The sequence below is a fragment of the Drosophila nasuta genome, chromosome 2L, assembly GCF_023558535.2.
Source record: "Drosophila nasuta strain 15112-1781.00 chromosome 2L, ASM2355853v1, whole genome shotgun sequence".
NCBI lineage: Eukaryota > Metazoa > Arthropoda > Insecta > Diptera > Drosophilidae > Drosophila > Drosophila nasuta.
Window position 1 is genome coordinate 18554454 of NC_083455.1, and position 17042 is coordinate 18571495.

Sequence of the window (17042 nt, forward strand, 5' to 3'; positions counted from 1 at the left end):
AAGAAATAGGAAGGCATCGCCTTTTAGCCTTCTCTTCGCTTCTCGCTTTCCTTCTGCCTTTATTCATATTTTTTTGCTGCTGATCAAAAATGGAAATGTGTTTCGTTATCTATCGTAGAGAAATTGTCACAAGAAAAATACACGAGAATAGGACGCACTGCGTCGGCCTGACAAATTTGTCTGCATGTTGTTGAATGTTTCTACGTGTGATCCACAAGATTTTGCCGGTATGTGTTTCTCACTTGATACCTCACTTCTTACCAGTTTTAACAGAGTTGCTGTTGTTGCTCATTGCATATTTGATACCGCTTGAAATTCAGTTTTCGACCTTGATGCACCTGCTTCAATTACACAAATACATATAAATATACTGAGTCAGATCTGGCATTATAATTGGCATATAAAGAGGCTTCCAAATCGGCTGCACATTGGTAGTTTTAGTTAGTCGCTTCGTAAGATTGCATGACGTTTAAATAATAAATCCCTGTTCTCTCTCTCTCTGTCTTTCCATTTTTGTGTGTCCTTCTCGCACACACGAACGCAGTGCTGCAACGATAAAGATATGAGTTCAAATCTATTTCAAACGACAGCGGAGAATGGACTGCGACATGATAAAATTGTTATACTCGATGCTGGCGCACAGTATGGCAAGGTAAGTGCGATAATCGATAGCCATAACAATCGATATATTAATTTGAATTTGTTTTCAATCGCATCACATAACTTAGGTCATAGATCGCAAGGTGCGTGAACTTCTGGTGGAATCAGATATTCTGCCTTTGGATACGCCAGCGTCAACAATACGTGATAGCGGCTACCGCGGCATCATCATATCCGGCGGACCCAATTCAGTGTACGCTGAGGATGCGCCTACGTATGATCCCGATCTGTTTAAACTGAAAATTCCGATGCTAGGCATTTGCTATGGCATGCAATTAATCAACAAAGAGTTTGGCGGCAGTGTCCTCAAGACGGATATACGCGAGGATGGTCAACAGAATATCGAGATTGAAACATCGTGCCCATTGTTTAGGTAAGTCGACGTCAGGCTATAGTCTATCTAATGTTAGGCAGCAACAAGAAAGCGTGCTAGTTATGAGTTCTGCTTGCTTGCTGATACAATGCTGCCAGAACAAAATGTCAAGAACAGTTCAGTTTAGCGTAGTCTATAAACTGATCTACACGTGACATTACATTGACAATAAGCGCTATGATCCAATGAAATTAATTATTCTGCTCACATCGTAAATTGTATCTGTTGTCCATTGTCTATTGCAGTCGCCTTAGTCGTACACAGTCGGTGTTACTCACCCATGGCGACAGTGTGGAACGAGTGGGCGAGAAACTGAAAGTGGGCGGCTGGTCAACGAATCGGATTGTAACTGCCATTTACAATGAGGTCTTACGCATCTATGGTGTGCAATTTCATCCAGAAGTCGATCTCACCATTAATGGCAAACAGATTCTCTCCAATTTTCTCTATGAGATTTGTGAATTGACCGCCAACTTCACTATGGGCAGTCGAAAAGAGGATTGCATACGTTATATTCGCGACAAAGTGGGCAACAACAAAGTCTTGGTAGGTGTCTTAAATGATTCTGCCAACATACCTATTCAATGGCTTATCGGATTATTTTTTTTTTAATAATATTAGTTGCTAGTCAGTGGCGGTGTCGACTCGACTGTTTGTGCTGCGCTGCTTCGACGTGCTGTGGATCCCAGCCAGATAATTGCTGTGCATGTGGATAATGGTGAGTTTTAATATATAGAAATTTTAAATCGTGAAACTTACATTTATACATTTGCAGGTTTCATGCGAAAGAACGAAAGCGAAAAAGTGGAGCGATCGTTGCGAGAGATTGGCATTGATTTGATAGTACGCAAGGAAGGCTACACGTTCCTCAAGGGCACCACGCAAGTAAAGCGAGCTGGACAGTATTCTGTCATTGAAACGCCCATGTTATGCCAGACCTATAATCCGGAAGAGAAGCGAAAAATTATCGGTGATATATTCGTAAAGGTGACCAACGATGTGGTCGCCGAACTAAAGCTAAAGCCAGAGGAGGTATTGCTGGCACAAGGAACACTCCGGCCCGATTTAATTGAGTCCGCATCCAATATGGTCAGCAAAAATGCCGAAGCCATCAAGACGCATCACAATGACACGGATCTGATTCGGTAAATAGCATTAATTATCAAATGAATTTGGTTTTAGTTTTATATTTTGTTTTATGCTTTGGGAATATTGTTAGAAATTCACATGGAACATATTCCTGGAGCAAAACACTTAAAAGAAATTGAACCTACAACAAGTTGTAGGTAAGTTTCTGGCATTCACCCTTGTTAAATGGATTATTAAAGACTCCTCTAATCTTCTTATTTGTTACTCTTTAACATTCAGTTTGCAACTTGCCTCTAAAAAATGTTTTAAATCTTTGCAGGGAGTTGCGCAGTGCTGGACGCGTTGTGGAGCCACTATGTGACTTTCACAAGGACGAAGTACGCGACTTGGGCAATGATCTTGGCCTGCCAGCGGATTTGGTCGAACGACAACCTTTTCCAGGCCCAGGGCTTGCCATTCGCGTACTGTGCGCCGAGGAAGCGTACATGGAAAAGGATTACTCCGAGACACAGGCATGTAACAATCAGCAGAACTTCTATCCACACGCAGAATGCATTCACAATTAATTATACTTCTTTATTGGTCCATAGGTCATAGCACGGGTTATTGTGGACTACAAGAATAAACTGCAAAAGAATCATGCGCTCATAAATCGAGTGACAGGCGCCACCAGCGAAGCTGAGCAAAAGGAGCTGCTGCGCATCTCTGCCAATTCAGATATTCAGGCCACGCTGTTGCCGGTGCGTTCGGTTGGTGTGCAAGGTGATAAGCGCACGTACAGCTACGTTGTGGGTTTGTCAACGACGACCCAGGAGCCCAACTGGTCGGATCTGTTATTTTTGGCTAAGATTATACCGCGCATATTGCATAACGTGAATCGGGTTTGTTACATCTTTGGCGAACCTGTGCAATATCTGGTGACGGATATAACGCACACAACGCTTAACACTAGGGTTCTGCGGCAACTGCGAGAAGCGGATGCCATTGCCAACGAGGTGGGTTTCTGTTTTCCATTTCAATTGCTTAAACTCCAATTAATTTATTTATAATTTTAGATTATAATGCAAGCGGGACTGTACAGAAAAATCTCACAAATGCCCGTTATTCTCATACCCGTGCACTTTGATCGTGATCCCATAAATCGTACGCCTTCCTGTAGAAGATCGGTGGTGTTGCGTCCATTCATAACGAACGATTTCATGACTGGAGTGCCAGCTGTGCCCGGTTCAGTTCAACTGCCATTGCAAGTAAGACCTAGCTGTAATTGAGAAACATGAGAATTGTTTTAACTTCTATTTGGGTTACACAACAGGTTCTAAATCAAATTGTGTGCGATATATCGAAATTGGTTGGAATCTCGAGGGTACTGTACGACTTGACAGCCAAGCCGCCCGGCACCACTGAGTGGGAATGATGCGTTCAAACCAAAACTTACAACAGCCATTTCATAGAAATAGAAATATGTAGAAACAATAAACTACTGCATGGTAAACAATACAGAGACGCATGGGACAATAGCAGATGTCGCTGCCGCTGCTGCAACTGCTGCTGCTGCTGCTCATCTAATCTTGGGACAGCCAACAGCTATAGTGCTAAACTGAGAGCAACTAAGCGTAAATACAATTAGAGTGCCGCTTTAACAAAACATAAACAAAAAAAATAAGAAAAAACAAAATAATAACAACCAACAAAATAACAAATACAATTCAGGTTTATAATATCGATTAATGTTTGTAATGAGAATAGCGCGAAATGATGGTAAACAAAGAAAATACAAAAAACAAAAATAAGAGAAATAACACCACATGGCAAATTTATTGCTGTAAACATATAACATGTTCTATGCGACGTGTTCGCTTTGTTCCTTTTATGAAAAGGAAACTACAACATAAAAACAACAAACAACACACGTAACAGAAACATACAATTTATTTACGCATTTTTAGTTATTATACATAATTATCTATATATATATATTTATATGAATATATAAATGATATATATAAATATATAATATATATATACAGATATTAAACTAATGCAAAAACCATGTTCTGAACGTTGTATATTTGCATCAAAACTGTTTTCGAAGAGATCGTGTTTGCAAAACAGGAAATTGTAAGAAGTATGAAATAAAAAAGAAAAACTATTATAAGCTAAAATTATGAATTGTTATATAAAAAAACGTTTTACTATTTAAATGGCAAAAAAAACCACAGCAAAACAAATTATTATGATTAAAAAAAAAGCAAAACAAAAAAGAAATGTAATAAAATCGAAAAAGGCTATATGTAAATATATTGTCGAATTTTATGAAGGCACAAAATGTTCATTGTTCATCCTTCCTTTAAGTGGACGCACTTCTTTCCTGTAAATTTCAACCTAGCAAACGCTTCCGGCGACAGCGTGAAAGTTCTGCGTCGACGATTTCTTAAGTTTTCTAGCACCTTCAGTTTGTCTGAAAACGATATGCGACTTTTGAGTTTATCACGACCCAATCGCATACACTTGGCGGCCAAACTTTCTTGAGTAACTCCTTCAAATTTATCCACCGGAATCTAACCGAACTATTAGTAATATGTTAATATATTGTTTATTTACTTACTGAAGACATGGATTCGGGTAATTCCTTATCCTTTCTGTCGAACATATGCTTGAATAGAAATTGCAACTTATTCGAATAGCTAAGCCTTGGCGGCAATTCATTAAATTGATTACTGTAGTTGGCCTCCTGCTCATGAAGTTGTTCTAGCTTTACGCGATAGCTCAGTGTATGAATCAATCGCTTCCATCTATCGACATTCGGATATGGATGCCTTGGACCGACCATTGCGTTGGCAATCTCTTCCCACATCTCTTCTTTTAGTGCAAAATTAAAGAAGTCTTTGTGGTTCTCCATCCAAAGGCACTCACGACGTTTGTACAAATCGATGAGCTTCCCATACATTTCATGCCTTCGCTTAGTGCGCAAAGATTGCTCGTTTTTCAAAGGGTGCTGCACATTTTTACTGTCCATAATTGCCGGGGGATATATAATTTTATATATTTGTTAAACGAAACACACATTTAATTTTCGGAAATGTCTGTTTTAAAATAAATGTAGCACGACTCGATTTTGACATTTTATTTGTTTAATATCGCTTGTAATATATATATATAAATTTTAATATTTCATAATCGTGCTTGTCCGATACATACATAAATTATGCAATGCCACTTTGAAATTTAAGTAAAAGTAAATTGATTTGATTTTTTTCATACATACTTATAGTACTATACATTTTATTTATTTATTTATTATATTAAATCTAATATTAAATACTACATTTAATATAAAAGAGAGCTCTGGTGACTGGGGCCTTCGTCTTGAAAAAAATATCTGTACTTATCATAAATTAAGTTTAGTTTTGATTATAAAATTGACATTTTCATTACGTTTTCCTATGAAGGAGTTTGTAAGAGGTGGGATGGGACCTGGGGACGAAACTCGAAAACCCTAATGATCTTTAATTTTAAACAAGTATCAATGAGTGGGCATGGAGGCTGTGTTGTGCCGGTTATAGGTGTCCGTGACTATCAAGTTTATTCAGCAAAAAAAAAATTCGTAAGAAAACAATAGTCAACTAAATAGTTGAAGCAATTTAAAATAAGATTTTTGGTATATTATATAATTTGGTGTATATAAAGCTATTTCGCTTACATCGTTAACTATTAGCACTTTGACACTTATTAAAATCATTAAAAAAAATAAAATAAAATAAAAGAATACCATAATTAGATTGTCGGTTATTTGTGTGAACACACTGGGTGCGGGTGTGTGTATGTCTTGTCTGTCGGGAGAGGGAAGTAAGTAACTTATTTGGTCAACTCCTTGATGCGGTTGAGGGCGCTGCCAGCCTTGAACCAACTAATCTGCAGGTCATTGAGCGTATGATTCAGCTTGATCTTCTCGACCTTGTCGCCGTTCTTGATCTCGCATTCGACTTGCTTGCCAGGTGCCAGGCCATTCAGGTTGAGCAGTGAAATCTTGCTCGTGGGTTGAATCTGACAATAAACATTGATTTGATTAGCGTCAATTAAATTGATAAGAGTGCACTACGCGCACGGTCAGTTTTGAATTGTTTACCTTATCGTAATCAGCGGCATTGGCGAAGGTCAGGGGCAACAGACCCTGCTTCTTCAGGTTCGTCTCGTGGATGCGAGCAAATGACTTCACAATGATGGCGCGACCGCCCAAATGACGTGGCTCCAGAGCGGCATGCTCGCGAGACGAGCCCTCACCGTAGTTCTCATCACCGACAGCGACCCACTTGATGTTGTTGGCCTTGTAGTCACGAGCGACCTCAGGCACATTGCCCCAGCTGCCAGTGCGCTGGTTCTTGATGTTGTTCATCTCGTTGTTCTCGGAGTTGGTTGCGGCAATGAACATGTTGTTGGAGATGTTGTCCAAATGGCCACGGAACTTCAGCCAGGGGCCAGCGGCCGTGATATGATCGGTGGTGCACTTGCCCTTGATCTTAATGAGCACAGTCAAGTCGGTCAGATCCTTACCATCCCACTTGTCAAAAGGTTCCAGCAACTGCAGACGGGTCGACTTGGGATCAACAGCCAACTTAACGTTGTCACCGTTCTGAAAGATAAACAAAGCGAAACCAATTTTAGTGCTATCAAGATTCAAGCAATAAACAAAATACTTACAGCTGGTGGAGCAATGTAGGTGTCGTCGCAGGGCACGAAACCACGGGCGGGCAGGTCATCACCGAAGGGGAGCCTTCAACTTGAACTTTTTGCCATCGGAACCAGTAAGATCATCCGTCAACGGATTAAAGTCCAAGCGACCGGCAATCGACAGAGCTGTGACGAGTTCAGGGCTGGTGACGAAGCAATGAGTAGCGGGATTGGCGTCATTGCGACCGGTGAAGTTACGATTGTATGAGGTGACAATGGTGTTCTTATCGCCCTTCTTCACATCCTTACGATCCCACTGACCGATGCAGGGACCACAAGCGTTAGCCAGCACAGTGCCGCCAAACTTATCGAAGACCTCCGAGATGCCATCACGTTCGATGGTGGCACGAATCTGCTCCGATCCGGGGGGTGACATTGAAGGGAATCTTCGACTTCAGACCGTGGCTCATGGCATCCTTAGCAATGCTGGCACAGCGACCCATATCCTCGTACGAAGAGTTGGTGCAAGAGCCAATCAGACCGACTCTGATATCCAATGGGTAACCGTTCTTCTTGGAGTTGGCGCCCAGCTTGCTGATGGGATGACCCAAATCGGGTGTGAAGGGACCATTGACATGGGGTTCCAGTGTATCCAGATTGATTTCAATCAAGTCATCGTACTCGCAGTTGCTGTCAGCGGAAAGTAATTTGGTCTGATACTTCTGAGCCTCGGCAGCAATGTCGCTGCGTCCAGTCGACTTCAGGTAATCGACCATGCGCTGGTTGAAGGGGAACAAGGAGCTTGTGTTACCAATCTCAGCACCCATGTTGCAAATAGTGGCCATGCCCGTGCAGGAGATGGAGTCAATGCCCTTGCCGTGGTACTCAATGATGGCACCAGTGCCGCCCCTAACAGTCAGAATATCGGCCACCTTCAAGATGACGTCTTTAGGCGAAGTCCAGCCGCTGATCTTGCCAGTGAGGTTGACACCAATCACTTTCGGGCACTTCAGCTCCCAGGGAATGCCAGCCATGGCGTCGACGGCATCAGCGCCGCCCACACCAATGCAAAGGCTACCAAGACCACCGCCATTGGTCGAGTGCGAGTCAGTGCCGATCATCAGCAGACCGGGGAAGGCATAATTCTCCAAGATGATTTGATGGATGATGCCACTGCCTGGCTTCCAGAAGCCCAGACCGTACTTGGCACAGGTGGATTCCAAAAAGTCGTAGACCTCCCGATTCGAATCCTTGGCACGTGCCAAATCCTTGGGGCCATTAATCTGGGCTTCAATCATGTGATCGCAGTGCACCGAGGATGGAACAGCGACCTTCTTTCGACCCGAAGAAATAAACTGCAGCAGAGCCATTTGAGCAGTAGCATCGTGCATAGCCACACGATCGGGACGCAGACTCAGATAGGATGTGCCGCGCACAATATCCTGATTGGCTGGATCATCCAAATGCGAGTAGAGAATCTTCTCGGACAGTGTCAGAGGGCGGTTAAGGCAGCTTTTCACGACGTCGAGACGCTTGCTCATCTTATCATATGGCAGATAGAAGTCCAAATCGAGTTTGGACAACGCCACCTTAGAGGCGGTGTAGCAGGAAGCATGGAACTGACGCACCATCGGATCCACGACATTTTTGCCCAGTTTGCTTACCTGAAAAAAAGTTTAATCAATTAGTAATAATTAAAAAAAATGGATAAGCATTGCTGGTCGATGGGTCGAATAGCACTAACAGCGCGAATGCACATAAAACACATTTCACAATACTTCAAAGTTCAATCATTTGACTATCGCTAATTTTATAATTTAGCCTTTTGATTGCTTTGACAACAATAAACCACTTGATTTGCATATCATGTACACTAATAGATATAGAAGTTACAAACAACAACATATTTCTTCAAACAAGTGGAAAAATACGTATGGAACTTGAAGAGCGTATTAACAAAGTGACACCAGATAAGATCAAGTATACGACTAAGATATATGTATGGCTACCTAGCTTCTTATCAGTTCCATTGAGTAACAAGATGTAAATATTTAATAAATATTTAAATAACACGTTGTAAATTTTGTATCAATTGTTGTTCTGTTCTTGCAAACATACAACAAGCACTTGGACCACTACTATTTTCATTAATAAAAATATGTGTGTAAATATTTAAATAGCACGTCGTACATTGTGTAGCAATTGTTGTTTCATATGTTCTTCCAAACATACAACAAACATTATTACAACAAATATACAACAAATATTATTTAGAATTGTGCTAACCTGTGCCTGTGCGTTCATAAATCTCACTGCCATATTTACGCGATTTTTGAATATTGAATTGATATTGAACGTTTGTTAAATTTTACTAAACTATCACCAAGTCGTACATCAAAATTTTCAGCCCTCTAGCTGGAACATTTTAAAACAGACTGAGCGCAAATCGCAGAACGCTGCTGTTTTATATGCTGTGTAGAAATTTCGTAGAAATTTCCGTTAAGTAGAACCTTCCGCCGTATTATTCCTTAAACGGGTGAGTGTAAGAGAGGGACGACTAATGGAGCCGCATCATTGATCATGCGCCAATGATTCTAAAAAGGTGGCCGTATTTTGGCTAATATTTCGGTATATTTTTCGAATAAAATAGCGAAATCAGCTGCAAATTTTGGCGCCTTAAATTTATTTCAAATTGTTTTGCTATTGTTAACAAAATCAATTGAAATTAACAGAGGCATACGAAAATGTTAAAAAAAAATCGACAAGACGATCAATTTGAAAACTGTGTACATAAATGTAATCGTTACAGAGCAAGTTTTTTATTATAATGTAAAACAGTAATAAGTAGAGTCAATTGATGAAAAATAAATAAAATTGATTTATACTTTTGATATTCTTCTTCTTCCTGCCTGAGTTTGTTTGCTTTTTTACCCTTAAACAGATGTTCGCGTAATTGAGTTTTGGTGTTAAACACTTGTATCAATGAAGCAGATGGACTTGGTCCAAATAGAGTATTAGCAGTGAGGGTGATTTCGTATCAGTGATGCGCAGTCAATGTCGCTATAAATGGCAACGTGATAAGATGAAAATCCATCACTTCATTTTACTACATTTAAAATAAATGCCGAATGTCCGCAGTATCTAGTGCGTCAAGTACAGACATGCTGGAATGCGATTCACCGCAGACTTTGAAAAGGATTCTGTACCAGAGAGGCGAAGAACTACAAAAAAGGCAATAATTTCAATTGTCTATAAGTATTTAAAAAGGCGAAGGGACAAAAATCTTGCAAAATGTCTGGACAGTGGCAATGAATACAAAACAAGTGGTAATACGTCCAAATTTGTATGTCGGGCGACATTATCGCCGACAATAGATGACACTATCGATGGCTTAAAATTGACTATAGTCGAATATCGATTGTGCTCACTATCAATAGTTCGTTCCCCCTATTTATCGCGCTTCCATCTATCGACATTCAAATTTGGATGCCTTGGACCTTCCATTGCGTTGGCAATCTCTTCCCACATCTCTTCATTTACTGCAAAATTAAAGTCCTTGTGGTTTAAAATCGATTATCCATACATTTGAAGCTTTCGCTAAGTCCGCAGAGATTGCTAATTTTTCAAAAAATGTGCACCACATTTTTATTGTTCATAATTCCCGGATATACAATTTAAGCTGTTTGTTGAACTGTTTTAAAATAAATGTAGTACGAATCGATTTTGACATTTTATTTGTTTAATATCGCTAACAATCTATATGTAATTTTAAATATTTCATAATTGATACAATTAATTTAAACAAATGTTAATTGAATAATGGGAGGGGCGAGGTAGGATCGTGCTTGCCACTTATTGTCCGCTTCAGAAATGATGCAATGCCACTTTGAAAATTAAGTAAAATAACTAGAGTTGATTTGTTTTTTTTTCATACATACTCGTAGTACTATCAATTTTATTCGCATGGTCAGCAAACAAATTCGCAAGAAAACAAAATTCATCTATATAGTCGAAGCAATTTAAAATAAGATTTTTCGTATATAATGTATAATGTTGTATATAAAACTGTTTCGCTTACATCGTTAACTATTAGCACTTTGACACTGATTAAAATCATTAAAAAAAACGAAATAAAAGAACAATACCATAATTAGATTGCTTGCGTTTTAAGTCGGTTATTTGTATAAGTATCTATGTGTGAGTGAGCGTGCTGGGTGCGGGTGTGTGTATGTCTGTCTGTCGGAAGAGGGGGTAAGTAACTTATTTGGCCAACTCCTTCATACGGTTGAGGGCACTGCCAGCCTTGAACCAACCAATCTGCAGGTCATTGAGCGTATGGTTTAGCTTGATCTTCTCGACCTTGTCGCCGTTCTTGATCTCGCATTCGACTTGCTTGCCAGGTGCCAGGCCATTCAGGTTGAGCAGTGAAATCTTGCTCGTGGGTTGAATCTGACAATAAACATTGATTTGATTAGCGTCAATTAAATTGATAAGAGTGCACTACGCGCACGGTCAGTTTTGAATTGTTTACCTTATCGTAATCAGCGGCATTGGCGAAGGTCAGGGGCAACAGACCCTGCTTCTTCAGGTTCGTCTCGTGGATGCGAGCAAATGACTTCACAATGATGGCGCGACCGCCCAAATGACGTGGCTCCAGAGCGGCATGCTCGCGAGACGAGCCCTCACCGTAGTTCTCATCACCGACAGCGACCCACTTGATGTTGTTGGCCTTGTAGTCACGAGCGACCTCAGGCACATTGCCCCAGCTGCCAGTGCGCTGGTTCTTGATGTTGTTCATTTCGTTGTTTTCGGAGTTGGTGGCGCCAATGAACATGTTGTTGGAGATGTTGTCCAAATGGCCACGGAACTTCAGCCAGGGACCAGCGGCCGAGATGTGATCGGTGGTGCACTTGCCCTTGACCTTAATGAGCACAGTCAAGTCGGTCAGATCTTTACCATTCCACTTGTCGAAGGGTTCCAACAACTGCAGACGGGTCGAATTGGGATCAACAGCCACCTTAACGTTGTCGCCGCTCTGAAAGGTCAACAAAATAAAACCAATGTAATTGCTGTGATAATGCTAACAACAAGCAAAAAACTTACAGTTGGTGGAGCAGTGTAGGTGTCCTGGCCGGGGTCGAAACCACGGGCGGGCAGCTCATCGCCGAAGGGAGCCTTCAACTTGAACTTCTTGCCATCGGCACCGGTGAGCTCGTCCGTCAACGGATTAAAGTCCAAACGACCGGCAATCGACAGAGCTGTGACCAGTTCGGGGCTGGTAACGAAGCAATGAGTAGCGGGATTGGCGTCATTGCGACCGGTGAAGTTACGATTGTACGAGGTGACAATGGTGTTCTTATCGCCCTTCTTCACATCCTTACGATCCCACTGACCGATGCAGGGACCACAAGCGTTGGCCAGCACAGTGCCGCCAAACTTATCGAAGACCTCAGAAATGCCATCACGTTCGATGGTGGCACGAATCTGCTCCGATCCGGGGGTGACATTGAAGGGAATCTTCGACTTCAGACCGTGGCTCATGGCATCCTTAGCAATGCTGGCACAGCGACCCATATCCTCGTACGAGGAGTTGGTGCAAGAGCCAATCAGACCAACTCTGATGTCCAATGGGTAACCGTTCTTCTTGGAGTTGGCGCCCAGTTTGCTGATGGGATGACCCAAATCGGGTGTGAAGGGGCCATTGACATGGGGTTCCAGTGTATCTAAATTGATTTCAATCAATTCATCGTACTCGGAGTTGCTGTCAGCAGACAGCAACTTGCTCTGGTACTTCTGTGCCTCGGCGGCAATACCGCTGCGTCCAGTCGACTTCAGGTAATCGGCCATGCGCTGGTTGAAGGGGAACAGAGATGTAGTGGCACCGATCTCAGCACCCATGTTGCAGATGGTGGCCATGCCCGTGCAAGAGATGGAGTCAACACCCTTGCCGTGGTACTCAATGATGGCACCAGTGCCGCCCTTAACAGTCAGAATATCGGCCACCTTCAAGATGACGTCCTTAGGCGAAGTCCAGCCGCTAATCTTGCCAGTGAGGTTGACACCAATAACCTTGGGGCACTTCAGCTCCCAGGGGATGTCAGCCATGACGTCGACGGCATCAGCGCCGCCCACACCAATGCAAAGGCCACCAAGACCACCGCCATTGGGCGTGTGCGAGTCAGTACCTATCATCAGCAGACCGGGGAAGGCATAATTCTCCAAGATGATTTGATGGATGATGCCACTGCCTGGCTTCCAGAAGCCCAGACCGTACTTGGCACAGGTGGATGCCAAAAAGTCGTAGACCTCACGATTCAGATCCTTGGCACGAGCCAAATCCTTGGGACCACCAATCTGTGCCTCAATCAAGTGATCACAGTGCACCGTGGATGGAACGGCGACCTTCTTCAGACCCGAAGAAATGAACTGCAGCAGAGCCATCTGAGCAGTGGCATCCTGCATAGCCACACGATCGGGACGCAGACGCAGATAGGATGTGCCGCGCACAATATCCTGATTGGCTGGATCATCCAAATGGGAGTACAGAACCTTCTCGGACAATGTCAGAGGGCGGTTAAGGCGGCTTTTCACGATGTCGAGACGCTTGCTTAGCTTATCGTAGGGCAGATAGACGTCCGAATCGAATTTGGACAACGCCACCTTGGAGGCGGTGTAGCAGGAAGCATGGAACTGACGCACCATGGGATCCACGACATTTTTGCCCAGTTTGCACACCTGAAAAAGAGTTTAATCAATTAGTAATCTTAAAAAAGAAATATAGATAAACAATGCTGGTGGCTGGGTCGAATACCCACGCTAAAAGTCAACAAACTTTGTGCAACAACATTTAAACAGCTGTTTGCAGGTTTTAGCACTAACATACTATGTTAACTTGATGTTACTTATCAGCGGGAATGCACATACAATACATTTCATAATAAATCACAGTTCAATCATTTGGCCATCGCTAATTTTATAGTTAAACCTTGTGATTGCTTAGACAACAATAAACCACTTGATTAACATATCATGTACACTTATATAGTATTAATTGATTTGATTGATAGGCGATAAGATTGCACATTGGGAGCAGGGCAAACTGTCGTTAATCAATGGAGCAAAAGCAGAAGGCATGCATAAAGTAGTATATGCAAATTGTAGTGAAGCAGCGCAGTATAACAGTATTACACCTCGTGATCAACATCGGTTTTGAAACATAACAACAATAGCAAAATAAAAATGAATTACGTCAAGAGGTCAATTAACTCGTTGCAGTTGCGTGGCAAACAATTCAAGCCCCTTAATGATATTTTTAAAGTTACTAACAAACAACAACATATTTAATCGCACAAGTGGAAAAATACGTGTTACACTTGAAGAGCATGCGAATATTTTATATAAGAGTATTATTAATTAAGCGCATTATCAAAGTGTCACAAGATAAGAACAAATAAACGACAAAGATATATGGCTGCCTAGATTCATAGTAGCTTCGTTAAATAACGAGATGCTTATGTAAATATTTAAATAGCACGTTGTACATTTTGTAGCAATTGTTGTTATATTCTTTTTGCAGGCTATTATTATTCCAAACAAACAACAAGCACTTGTTTCGCTACTAATTTCAATAATAAAAATAAAAGCACTAGAACAAACTCGGTTAGGTAACAACTTTTCGATTCGTCTTTTTTAGGTTAGAAAAGCGCATCGCGAAAATTCCAAAAATTACAGTTGGGAAATGGTCCTACCCATTTGTATATGGAAATTTAACATTTTGCAACTGCACACACTGAATTAATATGTTGTTATTGGAGTTAAGTTGCGTTATCAGCAAATAAAATTTGTTCTTCTATATGTATCATATGCGAGTCTGCCTGTCTGTTATACGTATATGAATGTGTGGGTTGGTGGATGCACTGACTCCCGCTGTGAATTTAGTTATTATTTAGCATGGCATCACGTACCTGTGCCTGTGCGTTTATTAATCTCACTGCCATATTTACGCGTTTTTTATTGCAGTATTTTAACTTTGTATGCAACTTTTATTAAACTATCACCAAGTCGTACATCAAAATTTTCAGCCCTCTCAGCCGGAAGATTTTAACACAGACTGAGCGCAAATCGCTGAACGCTGCTGCTTAAGCGGTGAGGGTGATTTCGTATCAGTGATGCGCAGCATTGTCGCTGTGAATGGCAACATGTGAAAAGATGAAAATCAATCACTACATTTTACTACATTCAATAAAAGCGTTATTAATTCAAGAAATCAAGTTTAAAATACCGTTAGAATTATCTAAAGTGATATTTAATTGGGAAAAACATTGAATATATTATCACAGTGACGTGTCTGCACGTTCACGCTGTCATTCAGAACTAAGCGATATGGAATCGAGCTATCGATAACAAGAAACGTTGTTTGACAACACTGTGCAACTGTTTTGTTTGCATGGGAGATGGGCGGGCGCAACCATTTGTCACAACTGTGCGAATAATAGATCAGTTTTTTCAGTAAAACCCATCGGAAACTAAATAGAAATGCACAGTTGTTTTGCTGTTTTCACCTTAAGCTATGTCGGATCGTCGTCAACGTGGTTGCATCATGCCAGACACTGCCGTGGATTATCAGGCAGTGCCGTTACATTCAGCCGACGCAACGGAAATTCTCCATGCAAATTCAAATGCAACAACAACGAATGTATCATGTTGCAGACATCCGATGGCAGCAGCTGGGAATGAAGAACGCGCCCTATGCTGTGGACATGGCTACATTATACCAGTGCTGATACTTTTTGTGCTCGTGCTCATTGTTCTTCTGTTGCCTTGGGAGACGCTAAATCGCATGCCAGAGGAAAACACCCCCGTCGAACTTCCGTTGCCTTGTCAACTGCAATTGGTGGAAACGCTGCCACTGGGTCTCAACTATACGCCCGATAGTCCAAAATTCCTCAGCACATTCGAGGCGTGGCAACTACTTCTAAACACGGCAAAGGCTACCGTTGACATTGCTGCTCCATTTTGGACGCTGCGAGGCCTGGACTTTAACGATTCTAGCACTCAGCCGGGCGAGGAGCTCTTTCAGCGTTTGCTCTCGAACGGAGATGCAGGCAAGCCAAGGTTACGCATACGTATTGCGTTGAACAAGAGTGCAGATAGCTTTTGGCATGCGGATGCTCGCATCTTTGGCAACTATGGCGCCGCTCAAGTGGTGGCCATTAGATTGCCCGGCGAAGGAGCACTGCATTCGAAGCTCTGGATTGTGGATGACCAGCACTTTTATTTGGGAAGTGCCAACATGGATTGGCGCTCACTGACACATGTCAAAGAGCTGGGTGTGCTTGCCCAGAATTGTCCACAGTTGACGCGCGACTTATCCAAGATCTTCAAGGCCTATTGGCAGATTGGGAGCGCAAAAGATGCATCCATTCCCAGCCAATGGTCATGGCACTATCACACCAATTACAATCTCCGCCGACCTATGTTGATACGTGGCAATCGCAACTATACAATGAGTGCATTCATATCCACCTCGCCACCTTTGCTTACCGCCCAAGGACGCACTCCTGATTTAGATGCCATACTACATTTTATCGAATCGGCCAATGAGTTCATCTACATTGCTGTCATGGACTATTATCCCTTGATAGTTTATAGTACGCATGTCCAGTATTGGCCACCGATTGATAATGCGCTGCGCAAAGCAGCCGTGGAGCGGGGTGTGGCGGTCAAGCTGCTGGTTTCGTGGTGGAAGCACTCGGATCCCAACGAGGACAACTATCTGCGCTCGCTGCAGGAGTTGTCCACCTCCAACAACAACCAAGTAGATATACAAATTGTAAGTACTACTAAAGTTTTTTTTCGCACACTTCCATAATATTATTATATTTTACAATTTGTATGATAAATCTAATACTCATATTATTGATGTGCATATTATATATATATAATACATTTACCTTACAGCGCCGTTTTGTAGTGCCTTCCGATGAGCAGCAATTGAAAATACCCTTTGGCCGGGTTAATCACAACGCCTATATGGTCACCGAACGTATTGCCTATATTGGCACCTCTAATTGGTCTGGTGAATACTTCACACACACGGCTGGCGTTGGTCTCGTGTTGTCCGATGTGGATTTTGAAAATAATACACAGCAAACGCTACGCTCGGATCTTTTTAATGTCTTCGAACGAGATTGGCACAGTCCATACGCTGTGCCCTTGAAACACAATTTACAGCTTTGAATTTGTAAATTTT

The 17042-nt window shown here is 42.0% G+C and overlaps 5 protein-coding genes and 1 non-coding gene across 7 annotated transcripts; 3 read left to right on the top strand and 3 right to left on the bottom strand.

Moving 5' to 3' along the window:
- The first annotated feature begins 544 nt into the window (after nt 1-544).
- On the top strand, nt 545-3818 carry LOC132787206 (GMP synthase [glutamine-hydrolyzing]). The gene is made up of 9 exons (XM_060794134.1): nt 545-652; nt 729-1033; nt 1279-1579; nt 1655-1751; nt 1809-2178; nt 2442-2634; nt 2713-3117; nt 3178-3369; nt 3435-3818. Exons 1-9 carry the CDS (start codon nt 563-565, stop codon nt 3534-3536), a joined length of 2055 nt encoding a protein of 684 aa, XP_060650117.1. The 5' UTR covers nt 545-562; the 3' UTR covers nt 3537-3818.
- On the top strand, nt 1068-1198 carry LOC132783801 (small Cajal body-specific RNA PsiU2-38.40.4). The gene has a single exon (XR_009632216.1). It is a non-coding gene; the product is annotated as a small Cajal body-specific RNA PsiU2-38.40.4 (non-coding RNA).
- A 571-nt stretch (nt 3819-4389) lies between the features above and the next one.
- Nucleotides 4390-5305, bottom strand: LOC132787240 (uncharacterized). 2 transcript variants are annotated; one of them, XM_060794181.1, is made up of 2 exons: nt 4728-5305; nt 4390-4658 (listed from the first exon to the last, which is right to left on the bottom strand). In XM_060794181.1, the coding sequence occupies exons 1-2, from the start codon at nt 5136-5138 to the stop codon at nt 4572-4574; spliced, it is 498 nt and encodes a 165-aa protein (XP_060650164.1). In that variant the 5' UTR covers nt 5139-5305; the 3' UTR covers nt 4390-4571. The 2 variants fall into 2 exon arrangements, with proteins under 2 accessions (XP_060650164.1, XP_060650157.1); XM_060794174.1 differs by having other exon boundaries at nt 4390-4680; nt 4728-5290.
- A 169-nt stretch (nt 5306-5474) lies between these two features.
- LOC132787188 (probable aconitate hydratase, mitochondrial) lies at nt 5475-9176 on the bottom strand. Its single transcript, XM_060794109.1, is given in 6 exon segments — nt 5475-6166; nt 6249-6752; nt 6821-6889; nt 6891-7217; nt 7219-8454; nt 9077-9176. Coding segments are annotated over 6 exon segments (2358 nt in total). The 5' UTR covers nt 9110-9176; the 3' UTR covers nt 5475-5977.
- Nucleotides 9177-10507: 1331 nt separating this feature from the next.
- Nucleotides 10508-14912, bottom strand: LOC132787178 (probable aconitate hydratase, mitochondrial). Its single transcript, XM_060794099.1, has 4 exons — nt 14755-14912; nt 11894-13525; nt 11322-11825; nt 10508-11239 (listed from the first exon to the last, which is right to left on the bottom strand). Exons 1-4 carry the CDS (start codon nt 14785-14787, stop codon nt 11051-11053), a joined length of 2358 nt encoding a protein of 785 aa, XP_060650082.1. The 5' UTR covers nt 14788-14912; the 3' UTR covers nt 10508-11050.
- Nucleotides 14913-15229: 317 nt separating this feature from the next.
- LOC132787229 (5'-3' exonuclease PLD3) lies at nt 15230-17039 on the top strand. The gene is made up of 2 exons (XM_060794163.1): nt 15230-16622; nt 16751-17039. Exons 1-2 carry the CDS (start codon nt 15360-15362, stop codon nt 17027-17029), a joined length of 1542 nt encoding a protein of 513 aa, XP_060650146.1. The 5' UTR covers nt 15230-15359; the 3' UTR covers nt 17030-17039.
- Nucleotides 17040-17042: the final 3 nt, after the last annotated feature.

What these genes read in the sequence shown, in the direction of transcription:
- LOC132787206 (XM_060794134.1), top strand. Translation starts at nt 563, where the DNA reads ATGAGTTCAAATCTATTTCAAACGACAGCGGAGAATGGACTGCGACAT. An exon ending in CTGGCGCACAGTATGGCAAG is followed by an intron (nt 653 to 728) that starts GTAAGTGCGATA and finishes CACATAACTTAG; the next exon opens with GTCATAGATCGCAAGGTGCG. An exon ending in AGGATTACTCCGAGACACAG is followed by an intron (nt 2,635 to 2,712) that starts GCATGTAACAAT and finishes ATTGGTCCATAG; the next exon opens with GTCATAGCACGGGTTATTGT.
- LOC132787240 (XM_060794174.1), bottom strand. Translation starts at nt 5,138, where the DNA reads ATGGACAGTAAAAATGTGCAGCACCCTTTGAAAAACGAGCAATCTTTG. An exon ending in TACCCGAATCCATGTCTTCA is followed by an intron (nt 4,681 to 4,727) that starts GTAAGTAAATAA and finishes TAGTTCGGTTAG; the next exon opens with ATTCCGGTGGATAAATTTGA.
- LOC132787178 (XM_060794099.1), bottom strand. Translation starts at nt 14,787, where the DNA reads ATGGCAGTGAGATTAATAAACGCACAGGCACAG. An exon ending in CCTACACTGCTCCACCAACT is followed by an intron (nt 11,826 to 11,893) that starts GTAAGTTTTTTG and finishes TTGACCTTTCAG; the next exon opens with AGCGGCGACAACGTTAAGGT. An exon ending in ATGCCGCTGATTACGATAAG is followed by an intron (nt 11,240 to 11,321) that starts GTAAACAATTCA and finishes GTTTATTGTCAG; the next exon opens with ATTCAACCCACGAGCAAGAT.
- LOC132787229 (XM_060794163.1), top strand. Translation starts at nt 15,360, where the DNA reads ATGTCGGATCGTCGTCAACGTGGTTGCATCATGCCAGACACTGCCGTG. An exon ending in ACCAAGTAGATATACAAATT is followed by an intron (nt 16,623 to 16,750) that starts GTAAGTACTACT and finishes TTTACCTTACAG; the next exon opens with CGCCGTTTTGTAGTGCCTTC.